Here is a 26,253-nt window from a genome sequence, read left to right on the forward strand (position 1 = left end):
ACTCTAGTTTCATATGGATAAATACCTTACCTGTCTTTATTGCGATTGTAGATTCTCATTACAGTCGCCAGGTGAGTCAGGAGCTCCTCTGTCCCCCAAAATTTTTAAACGAGTTATTTTTACGGCCGTCAAATTTTCGTACGACATTAATCGCGTGTGTCATTGGAAACGCGCCCGCAGAAAGTAAGTACATGGATCATTTCTATCGTTCAGTCGTACTACGTACTACTATGGAGCGCTCGTTGCGTATACAAACAAAAAATTGGGTGTGATATTTTTAATTAATTAATTCTTGTGTGTGTATCGTGTGATTCTGATCGTGCATAGCTGCGTGAACTGTGAACTGTGTGCAATAGGTAAGTTTATATTTATGTTTTTGTTAACTAATAATAAATAAATAATTAATTAATAGCTAAATAATTAATAAAATAAACTATGGTTTGGTAACAATTTTGAAACAGGAAAGAATTCGTTAATTTGTAAACGCTAAAAAAAGGGCTAATTTGTGTCATTTTTCGTACGTAATCCATTTTGCGCAAATTATTTTTGAAAATTGAAGTTTGATTGTTTGATTGTTTGAAGTACCACGAACAAGTTTGTACATAATTTATTTAGTGCCACCATAATTGTATATGAGTTACATTAAAACTACCTAAGTATACGCACGTAAACAATTATTCATTACATACTAAAGTACAATGACAAATCATATAGACAATTCTATTACATTATTAACTGTGCTAATATTATGGCAACAACGTAATTCTGTCATTGTTTGTTTGTTGCATACCTATATGTTAAGTGGTCACCGTAGTCCACAGACATCATGAGGACACTCAGTCCCGCCACTTACCACAACATTAAAACGGTAAAACACAATAATTTGACGCTGGATTTAGTCTAAAAACGTGCTAAACTTGCTGCTTTCTGGCAAAGATGGTATACCTATAGGATCTGATTTTTATCTTTTCGTGATACTTGTGTGTTGATTAATGGCTTTAATAGATCATAACATAAATAAATAAAACAGTGCTTTGAAGTTGCCATTTTCCGTCTACCCTTTAAATAAAATTAGAATTATTTTCCACTTCTATTCAAAAACCTATTCCGTGTCAAAAACAATCAATGCGTTAGCTTGGGATTATTGTCTACACAATAATACTCAAACATTTACCTAATACCGGTTCTCAAACATTTAAAAATTCTTTCGTGACGAACGAACCACGCCTCATGATTTTTGTAGGCCATTCATATTTAAAGTTATATTTAAAACTAGCTGACCCGGCAGACTTCGTAGTGGGTCAATCAATAAATAAAATACCTAATTTAATTAGGTTATTAATTAGGTAATAATTAAAAATTATATACCTTTTAAACTTTCTCTGGACTTCCACAAGTAATTCAAGACCAAAATTAGCCAAAACGGTCCAGCCGTTCTCGAGTTTTAGCGAGACTAATTAACAGCAATTCATTTATATATATATATATATATATAGAAGAAGAAGATAGATAAGTCGTATTGTGACGAAAAATTCCCGCTGTAGACTCTTTCATATCGCAATATGAACAAATTACGGGCTGACGCTTCCTCCTGGAAGAACCATGGACAAATATTAAAATTTGCCCAATATTATAGGTCTCAAGGGGTGGTGTTTATTGCAGGACCGCTACTCGTCAGATGAGATTTTCTTGATTTTTTTTCCTACCTATTCTAGTAACCTCGATCGCGGATCGAAAACGCGAACCACTGAGAAGATCTGACGTGAAACTCAGTAGGGCTGTGTCTATGAGTTAATTTACTCGTCGAGCCCGTGCAAGCGACGGGTTCGACGAGAACGATTACCGGGCGATTTGCTCACAATACATTTCCCATAAACATGAATATAATATCACACATCGATAGCGCAATTTAATTTTACGACTAACGCCATCTATTGGCGACGTTCAAATAAATTCACACCATAATACTTTACAAGAGGCGCGCCCGCGACGTACCACTGGCAGGGTCGCCATGTGATGTGTGGGCTATCTAAATGATACGAGTGCTTTGGTCGACGATCGTTTATTGACTGCCTTACTAATTACCTAACACAAAATTATAAGGTGATTTAGCCCGATAAGTAGTATAGTTGATGTATAAAATAATATGTGTGTATTGTGTTGCTTTTGTTTTTTTGTAATTTAAATTTCTAAATTTCTCTTCTTGTTCACTCTCTACTTACATGTGATTTTGATTGTGGAAACATGTTTGGTTATTGTATTACATATATTTTTTTAAAATTTTATATGTTTGTATTGTACTATTTGTTTCCCAAATAAATAAATAAATAAAAATAAAATAAATAAAATGCAATGGTTATATCTATACTACAACTAAAGTAACGTGTTGTTGCACAATACAATATAATAAATGTTTATCTATAAGAGATAATATAGATGTAGAAACAAGTCCGTCCATTGTAGACGTGACTGTATTATGATTGATTCGTACTTTATTTAATGTTTTCGTATGCGCGGAAGTTTGTGAAGATTTGAACCTTCCCGACTTCGAATTACGTCTATATATTAATACGTGAAGCAAAAACTTTGCATCCATTTTTACGTAAAAAGCGCGAACGGAGGAGTATGAAATTTCCCACACTTACAGAGAATATAGAGAAGGAGTGCAGAATGTTAATTTTTTTTTTTATTATACTTTGAAAATACATTAAATCGATAAAAAAACATTACACACACTACCATGTATTTGACATACACACATATTATGTATATATACCCTTTTGTTTATTGTCAAACTTTTGTTATTGCTTAAAATCTGTGGTGAAATTGAGAATAGGTTAATATTGTTTATCTTTAATATTATTTGTCTATATTGTAGTCTTGGCGAAATCTGTGATTATAGAAGTATAATAGTCTTTAACAATAGAACCATAATAATGTTCAAACTTATAATTTCAATTAATTATAGTCGAATTTCGACTACTGCGGGACCATTAGTTTATTTTAAGGTATTCACCAACTCGATACAGACAGGTGACGGGCGAGTGGTTTTATAATAACAAAAGGGTTTTCTGATAAATAATGAATACAGGTAGGGGTACACCATGAGGGGAACTGCAGTGATGTGGCCCTTGAGGACAGTGAAGAGGAGCATCTGCACCACGGCCAGCCGCCAGCAAGTATCGGAAGGCAGCAAGGAAATGGGTATACCTTCTTTCTTTCTTTTTTTTTAAGCATGAAAATTGGCGTCTTTCGACTTAATTTAATCTACAGTTTAATCTACAATATTTATTCTACAATCACAGAATCTAATTAAAACTGCTTTTTTACTGTTTAGTTTAGAGTTTTTGAAGTGAAACTTCTTTAGGCGTATGAGGGTACAATTTTTACAGAACGTCACGCAGGTATGCAACGGAAGTGACATCAAATTACTATTGAAATTAAGTACTTGTCAAATGTCAGTAGTAGTAGTTGTTGTATTTTTCCAACTGGAAAGGCAAATGTATCATACCATACGGCCTAATATTTTATAATTTTTTTGTGAAAAATGTTAATAGGAATTGAAATGAAATGAAAAGAATTTGGAACATTAATCAAATAGCATGAAATTAAATTAGTCAATTCAATTGGCAAAATATTAGTCATTTACAAATTAGAAATCTAAACATAATGTGACTGTCAACACTGAGGTTGAGATTGACATTTGACAGACTTTTGGCGGGAACATATCTTCCTTTTTCCCTTCCTCTAACACCCGTATCTTTAGTCGTTCACACGAGCGTAACTCGACTCGACTCAACCTCCAACGCGCGTTTTGGTATGATTAGTCGTAAAATTAAACTCCACTCAAACGTCCTTGGAAAAATTTCCTAACCGGAGTGAAGTGACCGAACTGTCAAGTTAAGGTACGTCGCGACGTACCTTGAACGTTCCTCAAGGCTGGTTTTCTATCAATGTCCAAATAGTATGTGGACCGCAAATGGAAATATATGATATTGTTGTGCAATGGCCTGGATCTGTGCATGATTCACGCATATTTTGATAATTTAAGTTTGATAATATTTATTAATAAAGTAAATAGTTCGAGGTTAGACATTTGAAACTCTTTATTTTATTTACCTACATAAGAGTTATATTTTGCTTACTACCTGATAAATAAAGTCAATGCGATTATAAGTTTTATTTATATAATAATAAACTGGTGGTTGTGGAAAAGCACTTCAACAACAGGATGCAACCAAAATCACATAAAAGCGGCGAATAAAAATACAAAGCCGGATCCGAAATCTAAAATAATGATAGGTTAGAAAATAAATAATACACTTTCAGATTTACCGCACGCACACATATTTACGAATAACTCAGCAACCAAAACATCAAACAAGTTCATCTAGTGTCAAACAGACAGCGGCAGCTTGACTTTGACATTAAGCAATGACCATAGACTACAGAACTCTATGGGTTTGATGCTAGCTTGATCAAATTTTCATCATTATTACCTCACTCGAGGACAGTTGAGGATTATTGTAATGGTCGACTAAAAATACCAAATTCGAGTAAGTTTGGAGGGAATTCTCGAGCATCATCGGATGAGTTAAGAGTGGAGGACTATTTTACGAAACGTCTAAAGATACGGGCATAAGTCTCGGAAATCTAAAGTTTTAGATTTGTATAAATATAAGCAAGACTTATAAATTAGTTCACCAAAAAGGTTTCACTTCTGACATGTGTACTTTGTACGCACGCACTTTTTTTTTTCATATCGTTTTATGATACCTGACGTTTTGAATACTTTCCAGTTTCCGTGGTCACGGACACGGACAGTCGTAAAAGTTGTTTTAATCATATCTATGACTCGTGAAAATCGAAGAAGGAACTTATCGATTTTTCTTTAAAAAATTCGAGACATAAAATTAGATTTTGTATCTATATATTAATACGTGAAGCAAAAACTTTGTATCCCTTTTTACGAAAATTGCGCGGACGGAGGAGTATGAAATTTTCCACACTTATAGAGAATATAGAGAAGGAGTGCAGAATGCTAATTTTTTTTAACTAGTGCATAAAAGATACATTAAATCAATAAAGAAAACATTACACACACTACATAACATGTATTTGACGCACACACGCATGCATACTATTTATTGTCAAACTTTTGTTCTTGACGTCTGTGGTCAAATTGAGAATAGATTAAATATTGTTTGTCTTTATTAATATTTTTTTATAGTGTAGCCTTGGCGAAATTTGTGATTATAGAAGGATAAAATACAATCATAATAGTGTACAAACTTACAATTCCAATTAATTATAGTCGAATTTCGACTACTGCGGGACCTCTAGTTATGATAATGATTCATTTACTAGGTGCCAAAAATTCGATGCTTTCCACGTGTCCCGTCCACATCCAGCGAGCCAGATCTACTCACGTCGTGGACGCTACAGCCTTCGAAGTATCGTCTTCTGTCAAACCCTGGGAAGATGTACCAGGTCCAAAGCCACTGCCCTTACTTGGAAACACTTGGAGGTTCACTCCTTATATCGGTAAGTTAACAATGAAAATATTATTTTTGAATTTTAGATCGCTTTGGGAACTTATAGACATCTATACCTACAAATAATAAAAATTTGAGTGTCTGTTTGTAATAATAAAATAACCATTATTTACTAAATGCGTAAGTATGTATGCACAGTACATATACCAAAAAACATTTTTTTTAAACTTTGTCTGTCTGTCTGTTTGTTCCGGCTACTCTCTGGAACGGCTGGACTGATTTTGACGGAACTTTGATAGTTAGCTGATGATATAAGGAGTAGCTTAGGCTACTTTTTTTTTAGATTAGGTTCGCCCCGCGGCGTCACCCGCGGTACGACAATAACGCGAGTAGCATCGCGGGGCTGCTATCTTTTTAAATATAATAATAATAAAGCCTTATATTCGGACAACAGATATACAATTATGTTATACTACTGCACTTATACACCTCAACTGCAGAAAGGATAATATGTATTTTAGACAATTAAAATTGTTAGCGTATTTGCTGCTTCTTTATTTTCTGTTAGTCGGTTTGCCAGTTGGCAAACGCCTTTTTTTATTGCTTAGATGGGTGGACGAGCTCACAGCCCAACTGGTGTTAAGCGGTTACTGGAGCTAATAGACATGTACAACGTAAATACCGCCACCCACCTTGAGATATAAGTTCTAAGGTCTCGGTATAGTTACAACAACTGCCCCACCCTTCAAACCGAAACGCATTACTGCTTCACGGCAGAAATAGGCAGGGCTGTGGTACCTACCCGTGCGGACTCACAAGAGGTCCTACCACCAGGCCTCCTGCAGCTTACGCCATCCTGGTCTCTCTCTGGCTATTCTACTCCATGTTTTGACTGCAACCTGCCTGACATCATCGTCTAGCTTTTAAATAACAAAAGTAACTTTTCTACCGTCTACTTTATACCAAGGAAAATTGTAAAGTATTCAAAGCGTCAGTAACAATTTATTGACAGTTAAACAATGATATTTTATATGTAAAAAGAAGTAGATAAGTATGTTTCAAGCGCACGTCAAGTGAAGACTCGAAAACCGGCCAATCGGGACGTTTCGTCTTTAGTCGCGTCTAAACAAATGCAATAATAATATAACAAGTGCAATCGTTCCAATTATAGCTATCTTTTTTAATCACGCGCTTATCCCATCTTTTGTACTTTTCATTAATGCTACTTGTCAACATGTGTGTGTAATATATCGGTAGGTATGTAGATATATATGGCGCGATCAGATTTGAAGAGTCAGTTACCATGAAGATAACATACCTATCTGTTGTATAAAAAATCGTTGCAGGTAAAAACGCGAAATAAAGCCTTCAAAGTACCTACTATCAATGAAGAAAACTTGTTGAATAAAAATAATCACTCGAACCGCCATTGTATTTATAGACACCATCAAAATGTTCTTAACATTCAAATGTAATTTTTACTTTCGACATCAATCAAAGATTTCCTTGCGCAACCAACAGCGCCACGACTATATATTGTATTAGCGACCCGGCTTCGGAAACATCAAATTTTATTATTAATAGCAGAGTCCCGCTATGTTACCCGCGGTTATTTTCGTACCGTGGGTAACGCCGCGGGGCGAAGCTAGTTTAAAAAAAGTAGCCTAAGTTACTCCTTACATTATCAGCTACCTATCAGTGAAAGTCTCGTCAAAATCGGTCCAGACATTCCAGAGATTAGCCGGAACAAACAGACAGACAAACAAAAATTTAAAAAAATGTTATTATGTACTATGTACCGTATATATAAAACTATTCTTAACATTTTCCCGCAATCTTTTTAATACATAGAGAAACTTGAGAAATCGTAAACGGTGTAATTATTGTTAGAATTGCATGGCGAATGTTGCAAGGTTTAAAAATAACGAGCTAAATATTATGTTTATGTTGTTACGAGATGCTTAATGCCATAGATTACAATTTTAGATTAACTTTGGCCTTGGTTGTATCGAAATTCGGTGTTCTGTATTGGGAAATTAGATAAATGCTATTTTGAATTTTAAGAAAATTGAAGGAAAACAATATTGATTGCCTTTTCGTTTTAGACTAGTAATTAGATTAATGATTAGAATTCAACTATAAACACTCAACACCTCAAGATTTTGATTCATTTGATGCGTGTTTTAATTACATACTCTGGTTTTTTCATCGCTACTACCATAGATAAAATATGATGAGAAGGAAAGTAATTATATGGCAGAAAAATGTTGAGTAGGTAACCAAAAATTTTAATTTTTAACCGACATCAATAAAAATAGGAAGCATCTATTCGATTGTATTTTTATTACGGACTAGCTGACCCGGCAGACTTCGTACTGCCTCAATCGATAAATAAAATACCTAAGCTTTTGTATAAAATAAACTTAAAATAAACAAAAGGAATCCGTCTGACGATGGGGGATACATCAAAGGAAAAACAAAATTGTTATTTTTATTTAATTCCGAACATTTTCATATTTATCTGCTTTTTAAACCTTCTCTGGACTTCCGCAAATAATTCAAGACCAAATTTAGCCAAATCGGTCCAGCCGTTCTCGAATTTTAGCGAGACTAACGAACAGCAATTCATTTTTATATACATATATAGATTACCATCCGTAAAAAATACGGATGTTACTCCGTATTAGACAATGGATGAATTGTTTTTTCTTTTGAAAGCTAAGGCTTGTGACAGATAGTCCCTTTTAAGTTTTATCCAAGATCTGACGAATAGTTTTTGAGTGACTTCGTTGCAGATATTTTCATTTTATTTAATTTAGTTAAGTCGGTGTTCTTTTTTAATAAAGTTTTATATTAATTATGTGTTTATAAAAGTTTAGTTTTTTTTGCCACCCAAAAATAGCAAGATTATTAAATATTTGAAAGACCGGTTTTGTTTCGGAAATAATGCAGATTTTTAACCCGAATACCGAAATAAAACTTTCACAACCTACGATGTTCAAGAATATTTTGCTTTTAGAAATTTAAGAACAGGTTTGATTAACAGATCCCGTTGCTTTGTAGCGTTTTTTTTTTGTAGCGCCAACTTAAAATGGATGTAGGTTATAAATTTCTAGTTTGCAAAGATTCGCAGTATATGATTAAAATTATAAATGACGATATTATAACGGTTTTTTAAATATCTACATACATACAATAAATTTGTCTCATAACAATCTCTCTGAATTTAAACTCTGATGTTTACAGATGAACAAGTTAATAAATATTATATAAAATACTAGCTGACCCGGCAGACTTCGTAGTGCCTCAATCGATAAATAAAAGACACATCAAAGGAAAAACAAAATTGTTTGTTTTTATGTTTTGTTTGAAGTCGTCGTAGCCTAACGGATAAGACGTCCGGTGCATTCGTGTTGAGCGATGCACCGGCGTTCGAATCCCGCAGGCGGGTACCAATTTTTCTAATGAAATACGTACTCAACAAATGTTCACGATTGACTTCCACGGTGAAGGAATAACATCGTGTAATAAAAATGAAACCCGCAAAATTATAATTTGCGTAATTACGTATTTCTCGAAAAAAAAAAAACTCAAGTAGTATGATGTTGTTTCCACAGTTATAAAACACACGGATTTCCCACATTACATACGCGGTAGTGTTTTTAATTATTGCGCACGATTACAAAGTAAATTCTAATTTAAATGTTTATGTACGCCCTGCGTTGCGTCCGTCGCTGTGTTGTGAAAATGATGTAGGACAAGGTCGCCATTTTTATTCCCCACGCGTCATTTAGAGTTAATAACCTCACTTATTTTGGCGCGTAACATTGCGCTGCGCGGAATAAATTTTCACGCACCTTTTTTTTGTTTTAATTTCTTACTCAAATGTTCAAATATTCTATAACTTTTAGTATATGATTTATTCTTGTGAAATAGACATCCATAAGTGAGGCCTATAAAATCAAAGCAGCTAAACGCCATAATGTCGTGAAATGGATTAACAATGGCCTTATTTTGTTTAGTTAATTGGACACGCTTTAGTGTTTTCATGTTATAACAAATGCAGCTAAATCTCTAACAAATTCAGTTCAAAAAAATTATTTTTACTCAGTACTAAGTACTAATAAACGAAGTTTCATCATTTAAAATTCAGATTATTAGTAATATAATATAACTATACTAATATTATAAAGAGGAAAGATTTGTTTGTTTGTTTGTTTCGAATAGGCTCCGAAACTACTGGACCGATTTGAAAAATTCTTTTTCCATTAGAAGCCGACATTGTCCCTGATGAACATAGGCTACTTTTTTAATTTTTTTTTTATTTTTTTTTTTGGTTTCATGTGTGTTTTAAAGTTTCCGAAGCGAAGCGAGGGCGGGTCGCTAGTTAGTAATATTCTTATTCTTTATAAATCTGTTTTAAAATTAAAAAATATCGTAGCTATCCGAACCAAGTTATTTCAGCGTGTTGCTAACACTGGCCCTTCGGGAGGATCCGTAATGACGTGTTTAGGGACGATTTTTGTAGTTTACCTGAGTATTTGACAGACTTGGATTTTATAGGCCTCAATTATACTATTACCAAGTTTTATACTGAACTTGAGATTGCTCTGAGGCTTCGACTTAGAGAGGTATAATAGTGTTGTTATAGTAAATAGTGTTTTATTACAGGTGGTAGGGCGTCTTGTGGGCCTTGTCGGCCCAGTATGGGCATATTTGTTTTGTTTGCATTTTGTTTTTACCAGCGCACCGCCCGCCACCGGAATAGAGTTCATCCATACTACCTGGAGCCACTGCGTTCATCCACATTGCGCTTCCAGAGATCTTTTTTGCCACGTACCATCCGGGCTTGGAATGAGCTCCCTTCCATGGTTTTTCCTGGACACTATGACATATATCCTTCTTCAAACGAGGCTTGTGGCGAGTACTTAACGGTAGGCAGCGGCTTGGCTCTGCCCCTGGCATTGCTGAAGTTTATCGGCGACGGTAACCACTCAGCATCAGGTGGGCCGTATGCTTGTTTGCCTAGACGGGCAATAAAAAAAAACCACCATCCTGACTATTTGTGCCGTGAAGCAGTAATCCGTTTCGGGGTGAAGAGTTGAATGGGCCAGCCGTTGTACTGTAAAAATGGAAACTTAGAACTCATGTCTCAAGTTGGGTGCCGCTATTTACTTTTTTGATATCTATGAAATCTATCTTGTAGTTGATGTCTGTTTTAGCTATCTATATATATAAAAATGAAACCCGTTTTCCGTTGTCACGACATAACATGAAAACGGCTTGACCGATTTGGCTAATTTTGGTCTTGAATTATTTGTTGAAGTCCAGAGAAGGTTTAAAAGGTTAGATAAATATAAAAATATTCGGAATTAAATAAAAATAACAATTTTGTTTTTCCTTTGATGTGTCCCCCGTCGGACGGATTCCTTTTGTTTGTTTTAAGTTTATCTTAAACAAAAGTTTAGGTCTTTTATTTATCGATTGAGGCACTACGAAGTCTGCCGGGTCAGCTAGTAAAAAATAAAAATTAACATCGCCATCAGTTTGTGTATCTCGAAAGAATCTATACTAATATTATAAAGAGGAAAGATTTGTTTGTTTGTTTGTTTCGAATAGGCTCCGAAACTACTGGACCGATTTGAAAAATTCTTTTTCCATTAGAAGCCGACATTGTCCCTGATGAACATAGGCTACTTTGTTTATTATTTATATATGTACATATTTAAACGTATATAAGTATGTTTGTTAGTTTCTGCTATCCTTTAAGGAAGGGATCCAGGGAATCTTAAATTAGGAACAGTGTGCTTAGTGAGAGTTTTTTAACGTTCTCGATAGCGTAAAAGTTAACTCAAATTTGTATGGAGGTGGAACTTTTTTTTTTTCTTTATTGCCTTTGTAGGCAGATGAGCATAGGACCCACCTGATGGTGAGTGGTCACCGTCGCCCATGAACTTCAGCAATGCCAGGGGCAGAACCAAGGCGCTGCCTATTTTTGTTTGCTTACGATAGCCGCTAAGGGCGCTGTTCCACCACACAGATCTAATTTATATACATTATCTATGACACAGATGGCCGTGCGTGATTAGTTCCCAGTTATTTATTATTTATTTACCATTCTTATTAACAAAAGTCATTTTAACTATAAAATATATTAATTATATATACTTTTTTATATAATTTAATAACTATATTTCATTATCAATCATTAATGATATATGTATGTGATTAAATGTATTTCAAACGATACAACTTTTTTTTCTCTACCTATGCTGATAGCCTTAAGAGGCTATATCAGCTTCGCCTTAACGTGTAGGCGAGCTCACGGGGCTCAAACCGGAGTGTTGCGAACACTGGCCCTAGCAAGAGCAGTGCTTCGCAGAATCTACCACCGGATCGGAAACGCGACCCACTGAGAAGATCCGGCGTGAAACTCAGTGGGCTGTGTCTATGGGTTAATTCGCTCGTCGAGCCCTTCGTCGCAAGCGACGGGTTCGACGAGGACGGTGACCGGACGATACAACATTACGAAAACTATACTATTGTGTATACAGAGAAACGCTACTTGTGTGTATGCAGTGTAACGATGCATGCGGCATATTTCCTTCCTTATGCAACATGTTAAATTAACCGTAGATAGATTTATTACAACTAGTGGTCCCGCAGTAGTCGAAATTCGACTAAGTATAATTAATTGGAATTATAAGTTTGTACACTATTATGATCGGATTGTATACTTCTACAATCACAAATTTCGCCAAGACTACACTATAAAAAATATTAACAAAGACAAACAATATTTAATCTATTCTCAATTTAATAACAGACGTCAAGAACAAAAGTTTGACAATAAATAGTATGCATGCGTGTGTGCGTCAAATACATGGTATGTAGTGTGTGTAATGTTTTCTTTATTGATTTAATGTATTTTTTATGCATTATTTAAAAAAAATATTAGCATTGTGCACTCCTTCTCTATATTCTCAATAAGTGTGGAAAATTCTATACTCCTCCGTCCGCGCAATTTTCATAAAAAGAGATACAAAGTTTTTGCTTCACGTATTAATATATAGATGATTTATGAACGACGAAACGAGGACGAAATCAAAAACGTGTTTAGTATTTTCTTTTTAGGACGGTACAGCATTCTTAATTTTATGAAATCGGCATCAGTGTGCTTAGCGAGTTTTTTAACATTCTCGATCGCGTTTAATTCAAATTTGTATGGAGCTGTGAGGAGTCAGTCTCCTCCCGGTGATGGTGATGGGACGACGCGTCGGCGGCTGCGGCTTGCGATGCGGTCCACATTGTCGCTGTCGTCGCCTAACATACTGTTTAAGAGCAACCCAGTCGGTGGTTTTTTTTTGTTGCTTTCATAGTTGGACGAGCTCACAGCCCACCTGGTGTTAAGTGGTTAATGGAGCCCATAGACATCTACAACGTAAATGTGCCACCCACCTTGAGACATAAGTTCTAAGGTCTCAGTATAGTTACAACGGCTGCCCCACCCTTCAAACCGAAACGCGGATTCGGATCCCGCTAGCGGGTACCAATTTTTCTAATGAAATACGTACTTACCAAATGCTCACGATTGACTTCCACGGTGAAGGAATATCATCGTGTAATAAAAATCAAACCCGCAAAATTATAATTTGCGTAATAACTGGTGGTAGGGCCTCTTGTGAGTCCGCACGGGTAGGTACCACCACCTCGCCTATTTCTGCCGTGAAGCAGTAATGCGTTTCGGTTTGATGATAAATTAAGATTCTAGAAGAATCTAGAATCTCGATTCTAGATGATTAAGCTATAAGTATAATACCGAAAATTTCGTATAAGGAAATTTGTCACAAGTATTAGTTTAACTCGTGTGGGCTACACACTGCGCTCTATCTACCGATTCTTACGCCCAAGACTCACAGTAAACGCAGCGACTTCAATTGAAAGTAATTTGATTCGTAACAAAATTATAACACACTTTCTTTTAAAAGCACGTTATGTTAACGCAGTGATTCTCAACCTTTTTATCGCGGCCCAGAGACTTCAAAATTTGATGGCACACAAAGATAAAGATTTTAGAAGTTGATGATTGCAAAACTATAAAAATTGAAAAGTATATAAGAATATAAGTGGTAACGCCTCTTGTGAGTCCGCACGGTTAAGCACCACCACCCTGTCTATTTCTGCCGTAAAGCAGTAATGCGTTTCGGTTTGAAGGGTGGGATGGCCGTAGTAACTATACTGAGGCCTCAGAACTCATATCTCAAGGTGGGTGACGGCAATTACATTGTAGATGTCTATGGGCTCCGGTAACCACTTAACACCAGGTGGGCTGTGAGCTCGTCCATCTATCTAAGCAATAAAAACAATTTAGAATGTGCAATATAGTTTATGATTTGATTTATTTTTTATATTGTACCTTTGTTAAGAAAATAATTACAAGATAATAATAAGGAAACTTTTAATGAGAAATATCTACACATAATTAACCAAACATTTCTAAAATTTAGTAGCACACTAAGAATTTAGTGATATACAAAAATTCCGCGGCACAGTGCTAGTGGTTGAGAATCGCTGTGTTAAAGCCTACTTCTAATCTTGATTGTGAAAGGTTCTTTCTCTATTTGGAAAGGAAATTATTAGTGTTAATGACTAAGCAACATTTACTTGATACTTTTAGATTATACGAGAATTATTTTTGTTTTCTTTATTGCTTGGACGATTGGACGAGCTCACAGCCCACCTGGTGTTAAGTGGTTACCAGAGCCCATAGACATCTGCAACGTAAATGCCGTCATTCATCTTGTGATATGAGTTCTAAGGTGCATTCGGTGCATTCGTGTTGAGCGCGATGCACCGGTGTTCGAATCTGGCTGGTACCAATTTTTGAAGTCGTCGTGGCCTAACGGATAAGACGTCCGGTGCATTCGTGTTGAGCGCGATGCACCGGTGTTCGAATCTGGCTGGTACCAATTTTTCTAATGAAATACGTACTAAAAAAACGTTCACGATTGACTTCCACGGTGAAGGAATAACATCGTGTAATAAAAATGAAAACCCGCAAAATTATAATTTGCGTAATTACTGGTGGTAGGACCTCTTGTGAGTCTGCGCGGGTGGGTACCACCACCCTGCCTATTTCTGCCGTGAAGCAGTAATGCGTTTCGGTTTGAAGGGTGGGGCAGCCGTTGTAACTAAAACTTGAGACCTTAGAACTTATATCTCAAGGTGGGTGGCGTATTTACGTTGTGGATGTCTATGGGCTCCAGTAACCACTTAAAATCAGGTGGGCTGTGAGCTCGTCCACCCATCTAAGCAATAAAAAAAAAAATAAAAAAAAATAAGGTCTCAGTATAATTACAACGACTGTCCCACCCTTCAAACCGAAACGCATTACTGCTTCACGGCAGAAATAGGCAGAGCGGTGGTACCCACCCGCACGGACTCACAAGAGGTCCTACCACAAGTAATTACGCAAATTATAATTTTGCGGGTTCGATTTTATAACACGATGTTATTCCTTCACCGTGGAAGTCAATCGTGAACATTTGTTGAGTACGTATTTCATTAGAAAAATTGGTACCAGCCTGTGGGATTCGAACACAGGTGCATCGCTACATACGAATGCACCGGACGTCTTATCTTTTAGGCCACGACAACTCCAAAACTGACCTTGAATTACAAAGACAAATGTCACGTATGAACTTTAAATGTCGCTTAAACCAAATTGCCTTTACAGATTCTAATTTGAAGTGTGGGGTAGCCGTTAACATCAAAACTCTCGATCCATTAACGATGCTTTGAGGTACCTCAAGCACCGGTCACCGTCCTTGCCGAGCCCGTTGCTTGCGACAAAGGGCTCGAGGAGTAAATTAACCCACAGACACAGCCCACTGAGTTTCTCGCTGGATCTTCTCAGCGGGTCGCGTTTCCGATCTGGCGGTAGTAGATTCTGCGAAGCACTGCTCTTGCTAGGGCCAGTTCTAGCAACACCTCTAGTTTGAGCCCCGAAAACTCACCTACACGCTAGGGTAAAGCTAAAATAGCTTCTCAAGGCTATCAGCATAGGTAGGCAAAAAAAGACGATTGTGAATTGTTAAGTTCATGTGTCGGTTACCACCATTTAATAATTCACTCGTATCCCTAATAAAAAACAACTGGTGTCAATAATCTACTTCTTATACATTTTCAGCGACATCACTGGTAGATTGTGTTCGTTAGTTATTTTGCTGTGGTCAAATATTATATGCAAACGAAATTGACTTTTACGAAATGATTACGAAATAATTGATCTGTGTCTTATAAACTTTTTAATCTATGACGGCCGTTTGTTTCGAAACGTATCTACTATTAAAGTATTCGAACGTGTCATAGACAAGGCCGAAAGTTGATCAACATTAAGCGCCAAATGTTTTAAGTTGTTCTTTGGCGATGTGGACGAATTCGATTCTTCACATCACTAGCTTTTTTTTTTCTTGGGCCGGGGGCCGAATCCCCTGTGAGGTCCCTGCGCTTAGGGGCGCGCGGAGTATGTGGGACTTGACGATCTGCAGATGTTGGTAGCAGACCGCGGGCCCAAGGATATTTCACATCACTAGCCTGCCCCAGCAGTTCACATTTTTACCACTTCAATTTTCTCCACCAACTTTACAAATGCTGACAAAGAAGGTGCTTTGCGTAATAATGTTTTAGCTATGCAAACTTGCGACCGCGAAATTTTCGTTCTATTTCCGAAACCTTTCTATTTGTAGTTTAATTTTAATAATTTCGATACGATAGGGTCCATTTTTATTAAAATGACGCAGTTTTTACTTGTCATCTGTCAAATAGTGATAGCTGTCATGACAAATGGCGGGCTATTCAAAATTAATCGCCTGTGTATTATCTGTGGTCTCAACACCATAAATTAACGTTATTTCAGGGAGCTACTCAGTCGAACACATTGACAGGATATGCGTATCTCTGCGCGCGAAATACGGGAAGTGTGTCAAGATGGCTGGTCTATTGGGGCGACCGGATATGCTGTTCGTATTTGATGCTAACGAAGTCGAGAGGGTGTTTAGAGGAGAGGATGTCGCACCCCATCGGTGAGTCCATATTTCCTTTAAAAACTCCCAAAATCCTGAAAAAGACCTTATTGAATTGGTGGGCATTGTAATTGAAGGTCCTTGGATATTCGTCATGTTTGAACTATTGTAACTGAGTTATTTAGGTACGATTTACAAATAATGTATGTTTCTTTTCAGTCCTTCAATGCCTTCGCTGAATTACTACAAACACACGCTCCGAAAAGATTTCTTTAGCGCCGAGGAAAACTGCGCTGGAGTTATTGCTGTGTGAGACGAATTGCACTATCTAATTAGCTAATGTTAATTTTACTCTAATGATTTTCACTCCGAGACTATTCATTAAATGTCTTGACATAGTAGTCGAGAGAAATAGGCAGTAATAAGGCTTGTATACACGATACGATGATTCAAAGACCAGTTCAGTTTTCTACGTAAGCTATTACAGATAGTAGATGAAATTTTGAAAGTAGGAGTTGCGTTTTACATCACAATAGAGAATTCGACCTCATGTCTCAAGGTCAAAGCATTCACGATGTCTATGGGAGCTAAACATCCGAAAAAGGGAACGTGTTATGAGCCTCTTCGGACACATCATGTGGTTTCCCAGACATGAATTAGAGAAGCTCATAATTGTGGGTCACATAGAGGGCAAGCGCGCCGGGGCACAACACCAGCCAGATGGTCAGATCTAGTAAGAGAAGCACTTGGTGGTAGTCTGTACCATGCAGTCCATGCCACCCATGATCGAACACAGTAGAAGAACGTCACATGTGGTCGCAATCCGCGGTAGTGAGGGAACGATGTAGAAGAAGAAGATGGGTCCTGTAAACTTACTTAAGCCCAAGCCTCAAGCAGGCCGTGCCATCTACACCTGTGCACGCCTACTATGTCCTACATCTACAATGAAAATAACTTCGGAGTAATTAATTCAGAAAGTAGGTTTATATGACGGAACGACTCGATCTCGTTACTCCCACATTAAAATATAATAAACATGTATACAAGTATCATACAATTTTTAATCTTTGCGGGAGTTCAAGTCGTTCAGAGTATATACAAGGATCCTAATCCTCGTCCTCGAGCTCGTCCACCCATTTAAGCAATACAAAAAAAAAAGGGACCAAAATCTTAAGAGACCTTCGTTATCCAGCTGGGTTAGGAGCCTGGTGAAGACACCGGTTGATATGAGGAGGTCTTTGCCTCTGGATTCCTAACGAATATATCTTTATTTTCTATCGCAAATCTATTTTTTGTTCTATATTAAAAAAAAGAGGGTTTTTTGATGTTTTTTTTTAATATTTTTAAAAAGGTTATAATAGATAATATTATTGAACACAAGTTCAATGCGAAGTTGGATTCGGTGTGAGACTATCTCTAAATATTATATAACATCAATTTGTTGATGCCACTCGCGCGTCACCGAAGGTTTGTATTACCAAAAGTTTATTTTGCTAAGATTGGTGGACAAGCTCACAGGAGGCCCAGTGTCGAGTGGTCACCCGAGCCCATAGACATTTACAAGGCAATTGCCGCCGCCCACCTAGAGATATGAGTTATAAGTCTTACTTTTATAGTACAATGGCTGCAACCCTCAAAGGTAGGATAATAAGCGAAATTGCTTGTAACGAAACCTCACTTCGTACTACCACCCCGCGGTAGTAGGACTATTCTATATGGTGGTTGTAGGCATGGAGACTCGTGGTCTGCGTTCAGGACGAAGGTGTCAAGAGTGGCGCTGAGTGCGGGTGCGGCTGCCCAGTACACGGCGCCGGTGGCTGAAGTGGCTGATTGTTTTGTGGAAAGGTTCGTGTGAACACTAAAATAGAAAAAAAGCATGGACGCCTTCCAGGTGAATAAAAATAAAAAATAAAAATCCCCTCCCCTCAATAAGGATAAGACTTGATCTAATCTCCTGAATTGCGTTGTGGGAGAAAATCGACATCTAAATGTAATATTCAAGTAGACGCACGTAACTGCTTTTAAATCGTCATGATTTTGACACTGACAAGAATTGGCAAGAAATTCGAGGTTAGATCTTTTGCAAATCAATAGGCATTTTAAAGTATCTTGGACTAGGAGAAATAGGTTTGGTCTAATGTAACGCGTCCAGATTTTGTCCCCGGGTGGGGATCGAGTGTCGGGAGATAAAGAGTCTTTGATGGGGCTTAGCCGGAAGTCTTGGAGGAAAAGCCCCTAAATGTCTGCCCTGCGCAAAAAAATTGAGAAAGTTGCCCAGGGCAGACATTAGGGGCATGTCAGCCCTCAGATGGGGACTTTAGCTTTCTCAAGTTTTCTAAAGTCCCCATCTGAGGACTGACATTATTAAGAGTTGGTTATACGAAATAGAGAAAGTCACAGACTGTCTATAAAGTGTTGCTCTACTTTTAGCTCATAGTTAATTTTCTTTCAGGATTCGCAAAATACGTGACGAGAACATGGAGACTCCTGAAGATTTCCTAAACGAAATACACAAGTGGTCTCTTGAATGTGAGCAGATTTTATTTATATTATGCTATCAATAAAGTGATCTCTTAATAAGAATACCAAAATTGAAATAGTAAAAAAACAGTGATATACGATACTACTTCTTCCGTGTCATAGTGTTCGGTATCTTTGTGTCCAAGAACTTTCGTAATCACAAATAGCTTTAGTGGCAACTCGATCAGCCTATCTTCATCTATATATATAAAAATGAATTGTCGTTCGTTAGTCTCGCTAAAACTCGAGAACGGCTGGACCGATTCGGCTAATTTTGATCTTGAATTATTGGTGAAAGTCCAAAAAAGGTTTAAAAGGCAGATAAATATAAAAATGCTCGGAATTAAATAAAATTAAAAATTTTGTTTTCCCTTTGATGTCCCCCGTCGGACGGATTCCTATTGTTTGTTTTAAGTTTATTTTATACAAAGGTTTAGATCTTTTATTTATCGATTGAGGCACTACGAAGTCTGCCGGGTCAGCTAGTCTTCAATAAAACACGAATTTCATTTTTTTTCATAGCATTAGGCCTCATAGCCCTAGACACCCGGCTGGGCTGCTTCGAAGCTTGCGAAGGTTCCGAGAGTCAGCGCCTGATCGACGCCGTCAAGACGTTCTTCTTGTGCGTCGGAGAGCTGGAGCTGAGGGCGCCGTGGTGGAGGCTCTACCCCACCGCCATGTTCCGGCGATACGTCGCTGCCTTAGACACTATCCTCAGGTGAGGTTTTTTCGTGTTAAGACATAACATGGGTGGATGACCTCACAGCCTACCTGGTGTTAAGTGGTTACTCGAGCCCATAGACATACACGACGTAAATGCGCCACCCACCTTGAGATGTAAGGTCTAAGGTCTCAAGTATAGTTACACCGCCTGCCCCAACCTTCAAACCGAAACGCATGCATGCGTACTGCTTCACGACAGAAATGGGCAGGGTGGTGGTACCTACCCGCGCGGACTCACAAGAGGTCCTACCACCAGTAATGTGAATGTCTCGTTTCAGCGTAACTCTTCGTCACGTGGATAAGGCATTGGAAGAGATCAAGTTGAACGGAAGCAGCAAGTCGCTGCTGCAGGACTTGGTGACCGCCGCTGGAGCCAGGGTGGCGGCTGTGGCCGCTCTGGACATGTTCCTCGTCGGGATTGACACGGTAAAACATTAATGACGTCATCACCACGTATTTGGTCAATGGCGACTACGGGGAAGCTGTACCCGAAAACGAATGCCGATAGGTGCTGGAAGTTCGTGATACGATAAAGAAATATTCGCGTTCGATAAATTGTGGTTTACTATGTCTACAAATGTTTACAAATTGCGCGTAATGTAGTACAAACAAAACAATTAGCTTAAGCTAGGGGTCAATGCTCTACGGCTTCGTACATTGCGGGTCATGTATGCAACGTGCATACGCGTTACATTCCGTTTTCGTAAAACTCAAAATTACTAATAAACTATTTATGCTTAGTAAGTCAAATGTTTCTTATTTTATATTTGAGTTAAGGCATGACTTTTCATCATCAACGATTGAATATCCGAAATTGATGAAAAATATTTAAATTCTGATCAATTACTCTTTATAAAACAACAATAAAATTCATGTCCATAGACTCTAGCTATCGCTACCGGATGAATTGAGCTCTGCCCATAGAGAATTCGTTTATTTTTAATTTTAGACGTCTACCGCAGTAGCATCCATATTGTATCAGCTATCTTCGCGGCCTCACGTCCAAGAGAAAATATACGAAGAAGCGACCAAGGCTCTACAAGGTCGTCCGATGTCGCCCGGGGACCTCAACCAGATGCCCTATCTGAAGGCTACCGTTAAGGAAGTCTTAAGGTTTGTTTTATGTAAATTAGAAGGTGCTAACGATTTTATAATCCATTGCTTCCTTAAAATAACCTCTTTGATTGCTTTCGAATTTCGCGAGTCTCTTTATATTTAATTACTAGCTGTACCCGTCCGCTTCGCTTGGCATTTAAAATTAACATTATTATTTCTCGCCCCCACAAAGATTCTCATCATTAACGTTCCCGGAACTGCTGTAGGGAGTCCAACACTCATGTATTGGAGTGTTGTAGGTGAAATAAAAGAGAACTGTTCAAGTCGACAATTCGTGTAATACTGGTCAATAATAATAATAATAATATAATAAGCCCTTTATTTCTTGCTTTACAAAGTTTAAAAAAAATATATAATAATTATAAATGTATGTATAAGTATTTAGGATGTAAAAGAGTTTTGTACTAAATCAGTAAAATTTAGTTAGCAAGAACCCCGGATCGGGTAAAGGCCTCCTCCAAAGATGCCCAAGCGTCTCTATCCTGTGCTACGTCTATCCAGTTTGGGCCAGCTGTTCGTCTAAGATCGTCTTCCCATCTGGTTAGTGGTCTCCTTCGACTTCTCTTGCCCGTTGGGCCGCTCCAAGATGTAACTTTCGCAGTCCATCTCTGGTCTGTATATCTCGCGACATGGCCAGCCCATTTCCATTTTAGTTTTAGTGCATAAGTCAGGGCGTCGGTCGCGTTAGTGGTTCTTCTTATCTTAGTATGCCTTACCTTATCCATCTTCCTTATTTTGAGCATACTCCTCTCCATCCCCCTTTGACAGGTCCTGATTTTATTTGTGGCTTTAGAGGAGAACTTCCACGTCTGGCACCCATACGTCAGGCATGGTAAGAGACTTGAGTTCATAACTTTTGTTTTGATGTCTATTTGATGTTTTGATGTCTATTTGATGCCAATAATAATACTTGCTAATATTATTTAACATTCTGTTTACCCCCGCGTGGCCACTCGTGGGTAACAGGTGGAAGTCATTTAGGATCACAGTCTTTGTGTCTTTGTCAGTAATTCTTGTCACATCTTTAATAACAAGTAACTTGGGAGAATCTTTCAAATGGCTCATTTCCTTTATAAAATTGTTTACATCGCTTCATCCAAATCAATCTCCTGAGGGTTTTTTTTTTCATCTTCTGTAATTTGAAAATCTTCTTTCCTCTTCTCGTTTTACAAACTTCTATTCTTCATACTATTCTTCATAATTATATTTCTTCATATTTTATTCAGCTACTCTCGTATTTTACGTATGTTGCAAAATTTTAACTGCTGGCTAAGGGTCGCCATGTATTGGAGTGTTGTAGGTGAAATAAAAGAGAACTGTTCAAGTCGACAATTCGTGTAATACTGTCATAATTTAGTGTGTGCAGTTACAAATATAAGGTTAGGCGAGCTGCACACTACACTCATATAAATATTAACCTATCCATTAAGTACAAGTATTTTCTACATGGATACCAAGTTTCAAGTCAATCGGATGCATGGTTCAGTAGTTATAACGGAACATCCGTAAAAACCACTGTAGATTTATATAGGTATATTAGTATAGTTGAAACTAAAATTAAGGTCTTAATTAATTTATCTTTAAATATTATCATTAAATTATTTCGGACGTTCTGAATACTATGCGTGGACTCGGACGAAAGACCATAATACAATCAATTGTTTTGAAACTTTGGCGGCTAGATACTCTATTAACAATATTATTTGGCGGGTTCTTACCACGACTATCGCATTTTTACTGGCGGTAGCGCGTCGTGTGAGTCTCGTATGCACGGGTGGGAACCCCCACCTTGCCTATTTCTGCCGTGAAGTTTTTTTTTTTTTTTTATATCCCTTGTAGGCAGACGAGCATACGGCCCACCTGATGGTGAGTGGTTACCGTCACCCATGGACTTCAGCAATGCCAGGGGCAGAGCCAAGCCGCTGCCTACCGTTACTACCGAATTAGTAATGCGTTTCGGTTTGAAGGGCGGGGCAGCCGTTGTACTGTAAAATAAATAATAGTTTATAAAAACTAATAAATATATTTTAGAAATTTGATTTTAGAATTTTATTTGGCTTTTATAGAAAATCCAACCAAAAAATAGAAAATAAATTTTAATAAAATTGAATTAAAAATAGTCTAAGAAAAATAATTTTATTGTAAAAAAGCACTATTTTTATATATAATATATTCTTGATTTATTTCTGTGGTTACAATATTCAAATTAACATTTATGTCACATCTTTTAACATAACATATTAACCTCTTTTAAGATTCATGTCATAAAACTTAAAGAGGTTACATATATAAAAATTACATTAATCAGGGCCATTGGAAGAATTTTATAGAGCAAATAATTGGTAGCCTGTAAAGTCAGACGATAGTTTTACGTGATAACGCCAGCAGCAGAACTATTTAAACTGCTAGCTCTGACATCACGCGAGTAGAGAGATAAATGTGTCACAAGCTAACGCTTGGGCCGATCGTGCCTCTCTATCGCTTGTTCCGCGCTCTCGCTTGCACGCTCAAGCTCAGGCGGAACGTGACACTTTTTCGTACGTGCACATAAAAAAATGTATGCATTTTTTATTTTGTTTTTTCGTTAAAGGATGTACCCTGTTGTGATTGGCAACGGGAGACAACTCACCAAAGATACGGTCATATGCGGTTACAACATACCCAAAGGGGTGAGTGTTTATTTATTTAATCTATGTAACTTAATGCACAAGAGTAAAGTGGCGGACATATTTTCTTCGGGTCAAGCAAAGCTAGTGTATAGTACTATGGCAGCTACGTACCTTTATTGAAAAAATATTATATAAATTGTACATATTATAAAAAAAAGCACGCGCTATACAGCGCCCCTAGCGACAAACGTAGGCAAACATTCCAACTCTATACAACTCTATACTCTGTTTTGCGGTAGGCAGCGGCTTGGCTCTGCCCCTGGCATTGCTGAAGTCCATGGGCGACGGTAGCCACTCACCATCAGGTGGGCCGTATGCTCGTCTGCCTACAAGACCAATAAAACAAATTCGAGTTAACTTTTACGCTATAGTGAACGTTAAAAAACTCGCACTAAGCACACTGCAAAGTCGCAAAAATGTCGCTTATACCAAATAGCGTTTCACATCTCGAAATAAACTTGTTTCAGACCCAAGTGATATTCCAACATTACGTGATGGGGAACAGCGAGGAGTACTTCAAGGACGCCTCCCAGTTCCGGCCGGAGCGTTGGCTGAAGCGGACGGCGCAGCGCCACCACGCCTTCGCCTCGCTGCCATTCGGCTACGGCAAACGCATGTGCTTGGGACGGAGATTCGCTGAACTCGAAATACATACAGTCATTTGTAAGGTGAGAAAAAGAGCCATTGTTTTTGAAGCTTAGATCACTCGGGCCGGTGGCGGCATTCGAATATGTTTATTTTTTATTGCTTAGAGGGGTGGACGAGCTCACATCCCTCCTGGTGTTCAGTGGTTATTAGAGCCCGTAGACATTTTTTTTGGTACAATTTTTCCTTATCAGAAAAGGCAAGGGGATCTAAGCCCATACGGCTTTGTCTGTTCTATATAATTTCTGAAATAAAATCCCATAGATATAATATACAATGTAAAATGCGCCACCCACATTAAGATATGAGTTCTAAGGTCTCAGTATAGTTACAACGGCTACTAGTTCAAACCAAAACGCATTACTGCTTCACGGCAGAAATAGGCAGGGTGGTTGTATCTACCCGTGCGGACTCAGAAGTCTATCTATGGATATCTATTTTCGGTAGGCAGCGGCTTGGCTCTGCCCCTGGCATTGCTGAAGTCCATGGGCGACGGTAACCACTCACCATCAGGTGGGCCGTATGCTCGTCTGCCTAACAGGGCAATAAAAAAAATAAAAAAAAAATCTTGTAATGTTAACTTAACCAACCGTATACCGCATTACCGACCGTAATTGTTACTGGTGGTAGGATGTCTTGTGAGAATACACGGGTAAGTATCACCGTTCTTGCTATATCTGCCGTGATGCAGTAATGCGCTTGAAGGGTGCGACAGCCGTTCTACCTTAAAAACTGAGACTTAGTACTCGTGTTTCAAAGTTGATTGTGGCTACGTTGTTGATGTCCATGTACTCTAATGACAACTTAACACCAGATATGCCGTGAGGTCGTCCACTCATCTAAGCCATAAAAGAAACTGTCATGGCTCATTCAAATATTGTCTTAATTGCATTAGACTTAATTTACTTAACGAAATCAATGATGGCTACTAAAGGACCCTAGAATTTAGACTTATTTTTATGTCCAGTGCTAAATAAACCTTGTGGTGTATACGTTACGGTCCAATGTCGATCGTCAGAGTGAATAAGTTGGGGAAAAAGTTTCTACGCATTTTTTAAGAAAATTCACAACATTTTTTAATATAGTTTATTTACATTTAACTGAAGTATGTAGGAACCATTTTGTTCGATAACTTTTTGCCATCTTGTAGGTAGGGACATGATCCCATTGCTATAGAAATTTTGGGGCATCTGATCAAAATACCGCTACAATTGGTTTTGGCAGTCCTCTCGTGATGTTAACCTGACACTGCCTAAAGAATTCCAAAGAGACCGAAACAGGTGGAAATCTGAAGGTGCAAGGTCAGGACTATACGGCGGATGCGTTAACACCTTCCAGCCAAGCTATCTTAATTTTTGCTGAGTAACGTTCCGACATATTTTCTCGTGCAGATGATCCAAGCCTTCAAGATCGAGTACCGCCGCGAGCCACTCGAGTATCACATCCACCCGATGTACACGCCAAACGGCCCGATCCGATTGAGGCTTGTCGAGCGGTGACGTCACCACGGCGTCCGACAGACGGCGGGCCGTGAACAAACCTCCCGACCGTACACAAGCTAACCACGAAACTAACGCGTCTTAAATAAATATATATTTTTAAATAAAACTGCTTTTTATTCATGTATGACTTTACTCTTAAATAGTTATTTAATTGACTGGTGCATTAATGAGGGTTGCGGCTTCGATTAACGCATCGGACGAACATTTGTGCGATGAACAAGCTCTTTTACTCTTTGTCCGGGTGTTTAGTATGTTTAAAAGTATGCAAGTGAGACTCTGGTACACATAACACAGGGAATCGTAATTTGGAACCGTATAGTCAGGCAGTGTTCACTCACACTCACGTTAACTCTCTCCAAATCGTCCAATCCCGTTTTTGCAGGATAGCCGTCGCAGCACCTTGGTACGTGAGAAATGTCGATCTTCAAGACGACTTAATTTTAGAATCGTGGCGAGCCCGAGGGCGGCCCCGTACTGAGTATGGCCCTGCGCTGAGTACGGCCCTGCGTTGAGTATGGCCCTGCGTTGAGTATGGCCCTGCGTTGAGTATGGCCCTGCG

The 26,253-nt window shown here is 38.1% G+C and overlaps 1 protein-coding gene across 1 annotated transcript; it reads left to right on the top strand.

Annotated features, from left to right (window-relative positions):
* The first annotated feature begins 208 nt into the window (after positions 1-208).
* Positions 209-25,800, top strand: CYP49A1 (probable cytochrome P450 49a1-like). The gene is made up of 13 exons (XM_089739245.1): positions 209-356; positions 3,092-3,204; positions 5,368-5,544; positions 16,414-16,579; positions 16,739-16,828; positions 18,248-18,364; positions 18,972-19,048; positions 19,562-19,757; positions 20,041-20,188; positions 20,712-20,875; positions 23,469-23,547; positions 24,015-24,215; positions 25,584-25,800. The coding sequence occupies exons 2-13, from the start codon at positions 3,105-3,107 to the stop codon at positions 25,689-25,691; spliced, it is 1,623 nt and encodes a 540-aa protein (XP_089595371.1). The 5' UTR covers positions 209-356; positions 3,092-3,104; the 3' UTR covers positions 25,692-25,800.
* Positions 25,801-26,253: the final 453 nt, after the last annotated feature.

This window comes from Bombyx mandarina, chromosome A1 (genome assembly GCF_030267445.1).
Source record: "Bombyx mandarina strain Sakado chromosome A1, ASM3026744v2".
Classification (NCBI taxonomy): domain Eukaryota; kingdom Metazoa; phylum Arthropoda; class Insecta; order Lepidoptera; family Bombycidae; genus Bombyx; species Bombyx mandarina.